This window comes from Trichoderma atroviride, chromosome 1 (genome assembly GCF_020647795.1).
Source record: "Trichoderma atroviride chromosome 1, complete sequence".
NCBI lineage: Eukaryota > Fungi > Ascomycota > Sordariomycetes > Hypocreales > Hypocreaceae > Trichoderma > Trichoderma atroviride.
In genome coordinates, this window is record NC_089400.1 from 2,786,021 (window position 1) to 2,798,509 (window position 12,489).

Below are 12,489 nucleotides of genomic sequence, written 5' to 3' on the forward strand. Positions count from 1 at the left end.
GGAATGGCTTGGAAGGTACCTGGCCTGAGGTACTCAGCTGATTGTCTGCTGGGCTGATAGTGCGGCGTATGGGCGGTGCTGCGTTGCGGGTAAACGTCGGGTAGTTCGGAGAGCTACTGCTACTCCATAGAAGCTGTGCCTTGCCAGGCTGCATTTGCTGAGCAGAACAAATCGTAGTCATCTACCTACACCATCATTGACTTCTCGTACGACAGTCGAGGTTTTTCCTTTTGTTTTTTCCCTCCGCCAATCTCGTTTGCGATCTATGCGATACCTCAATTAGTGGCCTGCACTACTTCGGCGCACAAGCAGCGATTCGCAGGCAAAGCCAACGAGCAATTCGCATCTCCCGACCAAAGGCTATCGAGCAAGGCATCCAACCATACACACGCATAACTCGAAGCTCGCCTTTTTCACATCTCACGATGCCTTCACTACCGCCGCCCAGGGCCGCCCTCCGCGCAGGGAGAACGACCACGGCCCTCTTTCTGCGCCCCCAATCGCATCTTTCCTTCTCGACATCCTCGCGCACTCTTCTTCCCGCCAGCTTCTCCGGCAACAGTGGCAGCTTCGGCGGTCCCCTACCCTCGTACTTCCAGAAACCTCGGTTGCCTGCCAACACCATTATACGATTTGTGCCACAGCAGACGGCATGGATCGTCGAGCGAATGGGAAGATTCAGCCGCATCTTGGAGCCCGGATTGGCGATTCTAGCTCCGGTGATTGATCGGATTGCATATGTCAAGAGTCTGAAGGAAGTGGCCATTGAGATTCCGAGCCAGAGTGCGATTACGGCCGACAACGTAACATTAGATCTAGACGGTGTTCTGTATACGCGAGTGTTTGATGCGTACAAGGCTAGGTGAGTTGCACATGGCTTACTTCTCTCTCATCGCCATTCTCGCTTCCCCCTCGGACTTGTTCGGAGAGTAGGATATGAGACACTTTGGGGTCTGAAGAGGAGGGAAAACTTGGCCACTTGATCTATACTAACGGAGACTGTGCTTCAGTTACGGAGTTGAAGATGCCGAATATGCCATTTCCCAGCTCGCCCAGACCACGATGCGATCAGAAATCGGCCAGCTCTCTCTCGACCATGTCCTCAAGGAGCGTGCCGCGCTAAACACCAACATCACCGCTGCTATCAACGAAGCGGCTCAAGCATGGGGAGTTACGTGCCTGCGTTATGAAATCCGAGATATTCACGCCCCTGGCGCCGTCGTGGAGGCCATGCACCGCCAGGTTACCGCCGAGCGTTCCAAGCGTGCCGAGATTCTCGAGTCCGAAGGTCAGCGTCAGAGTGCCATCAACATTGCCGAGGGTCGGAAGCAGAGTGTCATTCTCGCATCAGAGGCTATGCGTGCCGAGCGCATCAACGAGGCCGATGGTGAAGCCGAAGCTATCCTGCTCAAAGCCCGAGCAACTGCCGAGGGTATTGACGCCGTGGCTGCAAGCATCCTCAAGGGTGCCCACGGAGCCCAGGGTGCTATGAGTCTGACAGTGGCCGAGAAGTACGTCGACGCCTTCGGCAAGCTTGCCAAGGAGGGCACGGCCGTAGTTGTTCCTGGAAACGTTGGCGACATTAGCGGCATGATTGCCACCGGTCTCAACGTGTACGGCAAAGTCAGCGAAGCTCAGGCAAAGGTCCTGGCTAAGCAGCTCGCCTCGCCCTCTTCCAGCAGCGAAACAGAAAGTGCTACTCCATCTGCAGAGACGCCAACAGAAGAATTTGCCCAAGAGAACAAGGGAGATCTCAAGGACAAGGTATTGGAGAGCTTTAACCAAGTTGCAGGGAAGAAATAAAGAGAAGAAAAAAACACAAGAAAAAAAAAGTTGTATAACCAATAGGCGCCACGCCACCCATATATAAAGAAAAAGCACAACAGATCTTTTGAAGAGTGACACATTAAGGCTGGATAAGGGGCCACAGGATTACCTTATGAACATTGCAAAAGGCAGGCCATATCTAGGGCATGGAAGGTGTTGTTGGCTCGTATCATTAATTGAAAAAAAAAAAAAGCGAAGATTTAGGGGGGGATGGCAGACATGGCGTTCCTTGCGGTTCTGGTCGCATATGTGTTTGTGAATTTTCTCTCTCTCTCTTAACCCTCCTCTCCTAAACATTTTACATCATAATACCACATTATCTCGCTCTTCTTTTTAGCTTTGTAATACTACCTACCTATATCATAAAAGGAGGGGGGGCCGTGGGAGAAGACGACTGCGACGTTTTGTATGAATAGGCGAATACCAATTTTCCGCACAGACAAAAAGACAAGGGGCTGCTTGAAAAAAATATCAGTCAAAAAAAGAAACATAAAAAGTGCCAATGAGTCTTTATGTAGGTGAGTGTGAATCAGTGAAGCAAGCAACTAAATAAACGAAACGTTGATCAACACAAAAAGGTAATATTCGGTCGAACACAAAGCAAAGTGATCATCACAAAGAGTAATTTATGGTTTTAGAATTGTATATATCTCTAATAACTAGCTATTCCAAGTCTCGACTATCTCGCCATTTGGGCACTGAGTCTCTCGACTGTAATAAAGGTATCATTTCAAATTTCAATCTCAATCCAACCAAACTGTTATTCCATTATCATTACCAGGCATCTTGTCTTTAAGATTTGAATTCCCATTCATTATTGCAAGCACCAACTCAAGAACATGTCCTCAATGTTTCACAATCTCAAGCCGCCGCAGCGAAAACCCCGATTATAGAACAAAGGGGATGAAGGCGAGGAGGCCAACAAGGAAGCCGGAAGAGCCAATTGCATCGCCGTTGGCGCCGTTGATGCTGGTCGGGCGAGAAGCAGCAGTCGTGGTAGGGCGGCTCACGTCAGAAGTGATGGCAGGGCCAGCATCAGAAGTGAAGGGCGAGCCGGTATCGGTAGGGCTGGGCTGGCTATCCTCCGAGGTGGCAGGAGGGAAGGGATTGGAGGTGTTGTCGTCGCCGCCGGATCCGCCAAAGGGGTTTGACTGGGTGGGAGCAGCAGTTGGCTCGGGATCCGGTGAAAGGCTGTAGCTGGTTTGCTGGCCCGAAGAACCGCCAGATCCTTTGCTCGTGAAGGAGTCGCCAGGGGATGAAGATTGGTTGTCGCCGCCGTCGCCACCAGAACCGCCGCCACCGCCTCCGCCTCCAGAGCCGAGTTGGCACTTGAAATCAGCAGTGCATGTTTGTCCAGCATCGCAGTGGTACCCATTGTGGCAGCAAACGCTGCCGCTGGGCATACATTCATCATCGCAGGCCTCATATCCGGTAGGGCAGCTTCCATCGCCGCCCCCGCTGCCGCCTCCTCCATTTCCTCCTCCACCTCCTCCTGAAGTACAAGTTCCTTTTGGCACGCAAAACTCGCCGCAAAGGTCACGGTCTCCTTCGCAGCCTGAAGGCTCGCCGGTACACACCTTTCCAACGGGACAGCAGCCATCGCTAACGCATGCGAAGCCAATGTCGCAGTAAGCGCCGTTGCCTAAGCCACAGCAGATGCCGGTCAAAGGCATGCAGCCGGTATCACAATCTGTGTTTCCGATGCCACAGGTACCAGTGACTGCGTGGACGCCAAAAGCTGAAGAACCCAGGCCAGCAGCAGTTACGCCTCGACCGAGGACGTCTCCGAGGTTCATTGCCGTTAAACCTTCGGCGGCAACGAGCCCAGCCGCAGCCAGGAGGAGAGCAGAATAAGGAGGCATGGTCGAGAGAATCCTAAAGATGTCTTGATGTGAACAATTGACAAGACCAGAGGCTTTTGTGTTGAGAAGAAGCAGCTCCCTCAGCTACAGAAATGCTGGGAAGTGAAAGTCTTGTAGCTGAAGAGGACCTCTCCGCCGTTTTTATATGAGACTAGACAAGGAATAAAGAGCTCTCAACAATTTCCCTTTTCTCTCACACAGCTTCTCTCAGCTCGACTAGGCAGCTTAGACTGACACACATTTCAAGCCTCCCCCGAAGCCATCATGGGCTAACAAGCCATCCTGCCCAGGGGTCAAAAAGCAAACGATGCGCACCCAGTGTTCATTGGTGAAGGCCCATGTTAGTGCACCCTTTGGAGTCATAACAAGACCCATACCGGCACTAATCCTCAGCCCATTTTGCCAAGCAGTATTTCTTTCTAGCTTGTCAGAAGAAGCCCTACACCCTGGCCACAGTCAAGACGTGGCTTACGCTGCTGCCCAGTTTCATGCAGTCCAGCGTAACGGCTTTCCGTGGCATTGCTAAGCCAATGAGTTATGGGACACTGACGCCAGAAAATGAGGGTGTGGAGAGCTTGTTTATCCGCTCGCCTCTCAGCGAGGCGGTCTGTCTTGGTGCATTATGCTCGCCAGTCGCGGTAGAGGTGGCGGGGATTGCTAACATTGGCGATACCACGGCCGATGCCTTTTCGTGAGAAGGCTGGAATAGAATAGTTGCTAGAGCGGGGTCGATTCTTTCAGCTCCTGGGGGCCATGTGGACATTGATAGACAGTTCTGGGAATAGTGCAAGACAGATGCTGGATAGTTGCCTATAGGCGAGACATGGTATTGCTCTAGCTCCCCTGATGCTTGTGATGGTCAACTGCCGCCCAGACTGAGCCAGACCATTACGGATGATCTGCCTGCCAAGGAGCCCACTATGAGACTACCTTTCAAGTATGCATATGCCGACAACAGTAGCGGCAGTCGGATCCTCGCCCAAGCTCGAGGAAAAGAGGCAGAGCTTGCCAATAGACCGTTTATCGCCTCGCCATCTCCAACAGTTCATTGACCAGCACTTGAGCCAGTGTGTACAAACATTGAGCCGGTGAATGAAATGCTTGCTGTACGCCCGGGAGGCTGCCCTCATGCCGTGTTAATTAAGAGCCCGGCGACAAGTTCATCGATCCGTCGGCTGTCGCGGTGGAGCTGCACTTAAGCTTAGCGGGAAGACTAGAAGCGCCAGCCTCAGCCGAGAGGGTTGCTTCTCGCCAACACTATCGTATATCGTATTGGCGCTCTGGGCCACGGGACATGTTTTCCAAAGACAACCACAGATAGAGATGTAGCTGAGATGCATTGATTGCCACTAGAGGCCATCGGGCAGAATTGGGCGCCGGGAATTAAGAACAGCCCAGGAGATGAGCACGCAGGCAGCTCAAGCCTCACGTGTTGTTGAGAACGGATACTCTTCCAAGCAAAGAGTCAGGGATTCTGCCAATCGTTTTTGATGTTTGTTTTTGTGTTGCGTATCCTTTCCTCTCTTTTCTTCTTTGTCGGGCTCGCTTCTCTCTCTTTCATAGAAATCGGCGTCCAATTCCTCCTTCTTACAGAGGGGCTAGCCAGGATGAGTGCGGCTGAAAGTTAGTTGCAGTGAGTTGTCAGGGACTGTGACATCCAAGCCTGTTTGCCCTGCATCCACGCTACAGTAAGAATAGATTGGCCGTTGCTCATTGGGTCTCAACGACTGCAAGCCAATGCGACGGGAAGTCCCTTGCAATTTGTCCAGGTTTCATCATCCTATTTGTTTGGTGGTTTGTTTTTGGTTTGTTTTTGGTTACATGGCTAAATCTGGCAAGTCAACAACCTGCCGGTACTTTGTTCGATACATGGGGAAGGAGTGGTGTAAATAAATGACAAAAAATTGTTAGATTCGAATTGGTGGGCGCTTTTCCCCCAAGAAATGGCACCCCTAGACGGCCAGTGTAGATCGTATGAGTGTTCCTACTATCTCTTCACAGGCAAAAGTTGCCTTGATGCTCTCCCCCTTTTTGACATCCAGACGAGCAAACATAATCTTGCTGTTCTCGATCCTCTTTACGCTTCCCCTCCAAAACCACAGAAGCCGCCCATCCTCTCCTTCAATCACCAAAGTCGTCCATGGACACCGTTTACGCCACGTTGGCATGATTTCATTAGCGAATCCCAACACGACTCTGACCACGCAAGGAGGGTGAAGTACTGATGTGGTGTTCTGACGATTATCTTGCAGAAGGGTATACTTCGTAACTGCACCAAGGTGCAAATGCAGCAGTGGGAATCCCGACAGTTGATGGATCATCTGATGTCCAAAGGGTGGGTTCCTACTGAGCAATCGTTCAATATGATAAAACTCCAATCCAGCGAGTTGCTTGATAGTCTTGACACCTGCATCGACAAGTCGTTTCATCTTTGCCGCACCGATTCCGTCTACTTGTAGCAGCTCCATATCGGTACCTTCCCAAATCTTTGCCTTGACGCTCCTCAGGACATCAAGAGTAACAGTCACTCCTCGACCGTCTTCTCTCTCTCCAAGAATATCTGCCAAGCATCTCAACACGTTGTCTAATACGGTGTATATTCGGCCGCTTTCTTTCAGTAGCTCTTTACGAGCATTGGCTGATATCTTGTTTGGCCATCCTGTTCGCAGAAGATCGATCTGAACGAGCAACGACACTTTTTGCCACGGCTCAGTGGCAGTTCCGGTGATGGGATAAGGGATTCCCGTGTGATCGTTTATTTCTCTCAGCAGATTCTTCTCTTCTGGCTTTATAGGGAAACACCGGAACTCTGCTGCTAGACATGCCGTCTGGAGAACTTTTCGTCTATCAGGCGCTTTCTCAATCGTAGAGAGCGATCTCATAGTAGGCAGCGAAAGCCGGTATCGAAGTCGGATCTCATTGTACTTTGGGGAAGCCGGCGTTTCAGCGGCGACAGGAGACGGCTGAGATGATGTCTCTTGATGTTCTTCTGCGCAAGGCGACAACTGCATCTCCATAGAGTTACCAGTGCGACCAGTGGTATTTTTGAAGGACGTGGATGAAGCCATCGGGTCTGTCGTCTCGTGATTCTCCGTATGAACAAGCTGCGTGTCTGCACTCTCTGACGCTGGGGATTATTACTTGTGATGACCATAGGCGGTTGCAGATCGTTGTGGGATTGATGGTTTAGGTGTCTAGGTATGGTGTGCTGCAGGCGAGAAACATTGAAGTCAAAAAGCAAATGCTGGGAGTGGAAATTTGCGAGTGGGAACTTACGAGCTGCTGAGAAGAATTTTGCTGCCATGGTGCCTCGGGGTGCGGCCGTTCCTTCCTCAATCGATTGCGGTTCTACTTTTACTTTATTTCGAGCGCCTTGTTCCTTCCAAGGCTCTTTTACGTCCAACACAGCTGTACCACCTGCCTGCTGCTGTTTACGCGTCGCAGTAGAGATTCTTTCTAAAAATGCACGTGCAGTTCTATAGTATGACCAATTGAAGGTAGGTATAGGTAGATCGCCTAGATCGTCTAATAACAGTGAGGTTGAAGATGCCGAATTCTACGCAAAGACAAGGTTCCGCGCCGATACCTCAACAACGTTGAGTTACATGTCCTATCATTATGTCCCATTTAGGTGCTATGCAACGCAAAATGCTGCGCTGGAGCCGTTAGTGACGCTGGCCACTCAACACCTACCACTGTAGTACTCTGTCCGACAACAGGTTTATGTTTGTAGTTGGGGAAAAGTCTTGCAGCATCCTAGTTCAATTCTGCAACACCACAGCTATAGCAGAAGTAACAGAAGTAGTAGAAGTAGCAGATACAGTAGATGTAGCAGATGTAGCAGACGTAGCCTCGGGGATTTCACTATAAAAAGCTCTTGAGACAAGACTGCCATTTACTCTATTAGTTCCGCCTTGCGAGAACTTGTCTTTTGGCATGTGCCACTCGTATACCTAGGGGAAGGGCAACCCTCGTTGGTGGCACTCAACGCAGAAGCCTTTCCATTAGGTACCTACCTCTATAAAACCTCCTTCTCCCCGTCCTTCTTCCATTTCTTCGCCTTCTTCTTCCTCTCTCATCATCCTAATCCTCACCAGTATATTCATATATTCAATTACAATATACCTATTCACCTACATATTCTCTTGACAACAAATATCACCATGGCTCATCGCTGCTTTGTCGTTCCGCCTCACCTTCTCAAGGCCATTTCTGAGTCTTCTGCCAACTCTGATGCTACTCGTCAAGCAGCTCGAGCTTGCCTTTCTTCTCACCAACAAGTCATGGTCAAACGCAAGGACTGCTTACGGCACAATAGTCGTCCTCGGCCTCGCTCTGCTGCGGACCCCTTTATTCCGGCCCATGTGCTCCGTCATATATCGCAGTCTGAACATGCGGATGAGGCATCTCGAGCAGCCGCGTTGAGAACACTGGAGCACACCCGCGACGCTTCAACTCCAAGGGTGTCTGGTGAAAAACCTATCCAGCCAGTAACGGACAGAGTGACGGACAGAAGACGCCCAAAAGATTCTCCTCATCGAATGATCTATGATGCTGGACATGTCTCAAGTGAAGCTAAATTACCCGGAAAGCTCGTTCGGGCGGAAGGCGACAAGGAGGCAAAGGACAACAGAGCCAACGAGGCCTACGACAACGTCGGGACTGTTTTGGAATTCTACAAGCATTACTTTGGCTGGAAATCTATTGACAACAAGAATTCTGATATAATCAGCTCCATCCATTTCGGCGAGCAATACGAAAATGCTTGTAAACGGCCCCCATCCCCCCCTTTCCCTCTCCTGAAAATACTATCCGGCTAACAGGGACGCAGTCTGGGATTCGGAAGAGCGACAAATGGTCTTTGGGGACGGCGGCGAGTTCCTGAGCAACTTTACCGGATGCATCGATGTCATTGGGCACGAGTTAACGCATGCTGTTACTGAGTACACGACTGCACTCAACTACGAGGGCCAACCTGGCGCACTGAACGAGCACGTCTCCGATGTATTCGGCATCATGATCAAGCAAAAGGTTCAAGATGAGAAGGCCAAAGACGCCGACTGGCTTATCGGCGAAGACTGCATCCTTCCCGGCGTCAAAGGCGTCGCTCTTCGAAGCATGAAGGCTCCTGGCACGGCATACGACGATCCTCGTTTTGTAAGTTGACATCAAAGGCACAAAATCCAAGTGCCTATTCATTGATGGCTGATTGGCCTACATGTAACTACATTGATGGTTGACTAACCTATTCTATAGGGAAAAGATCCTCAAGTAGACAACATGAAGGACTTTCAGCAAACATACGAGGACAACGGCGGTGTTCACATCTACTCTGGCATTCCCAACAAGGCCTTTTACCTTGTTGCCAAGGCACTGGGGGGCTATTCTTGGGAAAGGGCTGGGCAGATCTGGTGGAAGGCCTTGCGAACCAAAGTGCACGCAAATTGCACGTTCCTTCAGTTTTCCGACGCTACCGTCGACATCGCGAAGGAATTCGGCGTCGATGCAGTCAAGGCGGTCCGGGACGCCTGGGACGCGGTAGGTGTGAGAGCCGAGAAGGACCCAGGTGACTGGTGTGTTGTTCTCTGAAGATGCACGCTTCTTGTTGTTGATGGTTACCGACAGCCCAAGATGAATACAATAGTGTCGCACTCCCTAGAATCAGGTTTAAATATACTCGTCTTATAACAACTCTATGAAGCACCACTAAAGGAACAATTATCCCTTTCTTGTGTATATATATATATATATATATTACAGCCTTGTTATAAGAGCCTTTTGTAGTTAGATGCCTAAGGAGAGAGAAGTGCTAAAGAAAAGGTCAATTTTTACAAAAGGAGCACTGAGGTAAAGGAGTAGCTCGTATTACTCAGGCCATGGCTAGAGAAGCCTCATAATAACAACCATCGCACATTGTACTATTCTCTGCCCAGACAGTTTGACAAACTGAAATGAAAGCAGATGTAAATCGAAAAGTATATTGATACCGACAAGTACAGTGGCAATTTCATAGCTCGCACTTTTCATAGTCGGCGTACACCAACAACGCATCCCAACGTCATACGAGAAGGATATCTTAGACACTATACACACAGGCAACCATGTAGATTACGACAAGCTCGCGGACGTCATTTAGCAATTTTGTATGCACAAACCCTTTCAAAAACTGCGGAAATACCTTGATTCATGGTAAATCTGCAGGCACCACCACAAAAAACCACATGGAGCTTACGGAAACCTCCAACATAAACTACCACTCCCAACTCCGTACCACATAATCACGATTGACTTCCTATCAGTATTGCCGCCTAGGTACTGAGGGCGGGCTGGACAGCCTTGGATCGAGGCCTCAGCCGGCAAGTTTGCAAGTCACAATGAACAAAGACGAATGGCCAAGACCCCGACGTGGGCCGGTTTCTTCTTCCTCCGTGTCAAGTTTGGATCTCAGGCATGTGCCCGACAAATCCGCTTTTACGTATGCCACGATCATTGAGTTCCTTCACAAACTCTAGGTATGGGTATCTTTCCGGTGATCCTGATCGGGCGATGGAGGAGTTTCCACGCGAATTTGAGCCTCCACATTGGTGATTCAACAGTGTTTGAGTTGCAGGTAGCATCACCGTATGCTATTTGGCTGCCGGGCGATGCAAACGCTTCCCTGGGACCGATGTTGTCAACTGGTTCAGTCGCGTGCTTGGGCGAGTCTTATGCCAACTGTGATACTACTCGTCAAGCAGCTCGAGCTACCCTTTCTTCTCATCAACACGTGAAACTGTCCATATGCTCTCCTCAAGATCTCGAGATCCCGCCTCTTGGCCAAAAAAAAAAAAAAAAAAAAGAACCGTATTGTTGTTGAGCCACCTAAACGATCCATCTGGCTTTGGTTAAATTGATTTAGCCGACCGGGCTGAACCTTGTAGCCTTTTGGATGAGCTTCAGACGACGTGTTCTATCTGCTGATTCATAACACTTTATTGGATGATCTCTTTTTGACATGCTGCTACTCCATGATACTGTGTTGAAGATATTTTTAAGATTTTTTAAGAACGTATATCAGTGGCAGGCAGTTGGTACCGCTAGATAGTTGGCAATGTTGATACCATAAACATGAGCTGATATTCCGCACATTGGTTGATGTACAGCACATGTAGTTTTCGGCATACACAAGCTCGCTTGATCTCGCTATCATCACCATCACAGGACAGTCTCAGTCTCCTAAATGTGTATCTACAATAAAGTATCTGCTGCTCTTTGGGTATCGCAATATTCGTCTAAAGTCTAAAATTCAGTTATACAGGCTCAAGTAGGCCACAAAGGCCGAATCAATAAAAGAGCTGTACCCAGCCCCTGGTTCAATGGCTAGATGGATGTCTTACAAGCAATCACCTGAGAAATCATGTGCGCCATTGTACGCCACAGCCAGCAGCCCAATTACCCAAATAAGAAATACGATGCGCCACCAACGGTCCATGTGCCATGTTATGGATTCTTCAGCAGCAGCAGACTCCATGTGCCTAAGCAGCCACAAAAAGGTGCCCGGTGCGCCCCAGCACGGGAACCCCAATTAGACGAAAGCAATAGCGAGATGATGAGCCCGCCGTGGCTACCAAACGCCGAGATCAATAACCTCTGGGCTTCCATGACTCATGCCACCCATGCATTTCGCTCGGCGCAACTGGAAGAGCTACTGTTAGCATCACCGGTGCTAGTAGCACAGGCTTCTAGTACAAGTAGTTCGATTCGATCGCTTGCAGTAGCGGCCTATGGACAGCTTCTTCGTCCGGACGCCGAAAAAGCCCTGGCTTGCAAGGTGTTCCCCGTACATGTACTGGCGCCAAAGAAGGGCAAGTATGGGGGAGTTGGCTTTAATGGAGCCCTTGGGCTCTTCAGCTGGACCCTTATAAAATTCGATTTCTCCATGGATTTCGAAGGCGGTCTGGCTTTCTAGCTTCTTGGCTTTAAATAAACAACAAGCTCCGATCATTACATAGAGATGGTGATGAAGAGGAACGGCCCCTTACTGAGCTACCTTGAGTCTATGGCCCTTTAATTCGCTCTACTGAAACGCTCAGGTGACAGCTGAAGCTTTGCTGTCCAAGAAATCACATACATTAAACCCACGGGGCTTCTTTACAGTAGTAATTATTTATTATTTTTTTGTTTTTACATTTCGAAGTAGGTAGTAACGTGTTGTATCAACATCCGCCCTCATGACAACCGCCTTAGATGCCCTACTCCGCATAGAGCGAGAGTCCATCACCATTGTCAGTGTTGGGCCAACAATCGTCTTGTCCAGCACAAGGTGATATTGGTAATAGTCCCAATCTATTAATCCGCCTTTACTACCAAACCAAGTCGCTGCAAGTAACCAGCGCCTATAAAGCAACAACTCCAGCATTACATAAACAAACCCATGCTTTCGACCGAGCCCCCGTTCCCACTCCAACTCCCCTCGTGCCGAATACCCAGTAACAAGCCGTGCCGCCAACCCGCAAATACGCGCCTACCACATACATGCAAAAAAAAAAAAAAAAAAAAAAAAAAAAAACATACAACATAGCAGTACAAGTATATCCGCCCCAAAAACACCCTCGTCCTCTGTTTTGCCCCAATGAGGCAAGTACCAGGTAATCCAGGCGTTTTCAGGAGGTGTGGTCTGACGCCGCATGGCTAGCGGTTATTTACCACACTGCAAACATGATATTTCGTAAGCCCAGTCATCAAAGTCTTACTTTTTGGCTCGTATAACACGCTTGCGTATCTACAGCACAGGCACAGGCAACTACACGATGATAAAAAT

General features: G+C 49.5%; 5 protein-coding genes across 5 annotated transcripts; 3 read left to right on the plus strand and 2 right to left on the minus strand.

Annotated features, from left to right (window-relative positions):
- Positions 1-425: 425 nt before the first annotated feature.
- Positions 426-1,803, plus strand: TrAtP1_001034 (uncharacterized protein; the record flags this gene model as incomplete). The annotated part of the gene is made up of 2 exons (XM_014090964.2): positions 426-862; positions 1,011-1,803. The coding sequence occupies 2 exons, from the start codon at positions 426-428 to the stop codon at positions 1,801-1,803; spliced, it is 1,230 nt and encodes a 409-aa protein (XP_013946439.1).
- Positions 1,804-2,714: 911 nt separating this feature from the next.
- On the minus strand, positions 2,715-3,689 carry TrAtP1_001035 (uncharacterized protein; the record flags this gene model as incomplete). The annotated part of the gene is made up of 1 exon (XM_014090965.2): positions 2,715-3,689. The coding sequence occupies one exon, from the start codon at positions 3,687-3,689 to the stop codon at positions 2,715-2,717; it is 975 nt and encodes a 324-aa protein (XP_013946440.2).
- Positions 3,690-5,641: 1,952 nt separating this feature from the next.
- On the minus strand, positions 5,642-6,757 carry TrAtP1_001036 (uncharacterized protein; the record flags this gene model as incomplete). Its single annotated transcript, XM_014090966.2, has 1 exon — positions 5,642-6,757. One exon carries the CDS (start codon positions 6,755-6,757, stop codon positions 5,642-5,644), a length of 1,116 nt encoding a protein of 371 aa, XP_013946441.2.
- A 1,095-nt stretch (positions 6,758-7,852) lies between these two features.
- TrAtP1_001037 (uncharacterized protein) lies at positions 7,853-9,278 on the plus strand (the record flags this gene model as incomplete). Its single annotated transcript, XM_066110831.1, has 3 exons — positions 7,853-8,456; positions 8,521-8,846; positions 8,946-9,278. 3 exons carry the CDS (start codon positions 7,853-7,855, stop codon positions 9,276-9,278), a joined length of 1,263 nt encoding a protein of 420 aa, XP_065966904.1.
- Positions 9,279-11,276: 1,998 nt separating this feature from the next.
- On the plus strand, positions 11,277-11,963 carry TrAtP1_001038 (uncharacterized protein). The gene has a single exon (XM_066110832.1). It carries the CDS (start codon positions 11,278-11,280, stop codon positions 11,635-11,637), a length of 360 nt encoding a protein of 119 aa, XP_065966905.1. The 5' UTR covers position 11,277; the 3' UTR covers positions 11,638-11,963.
- The last annotated feature ends 526 nt before the right edge of the window (positions 11,964-12,489 follow it).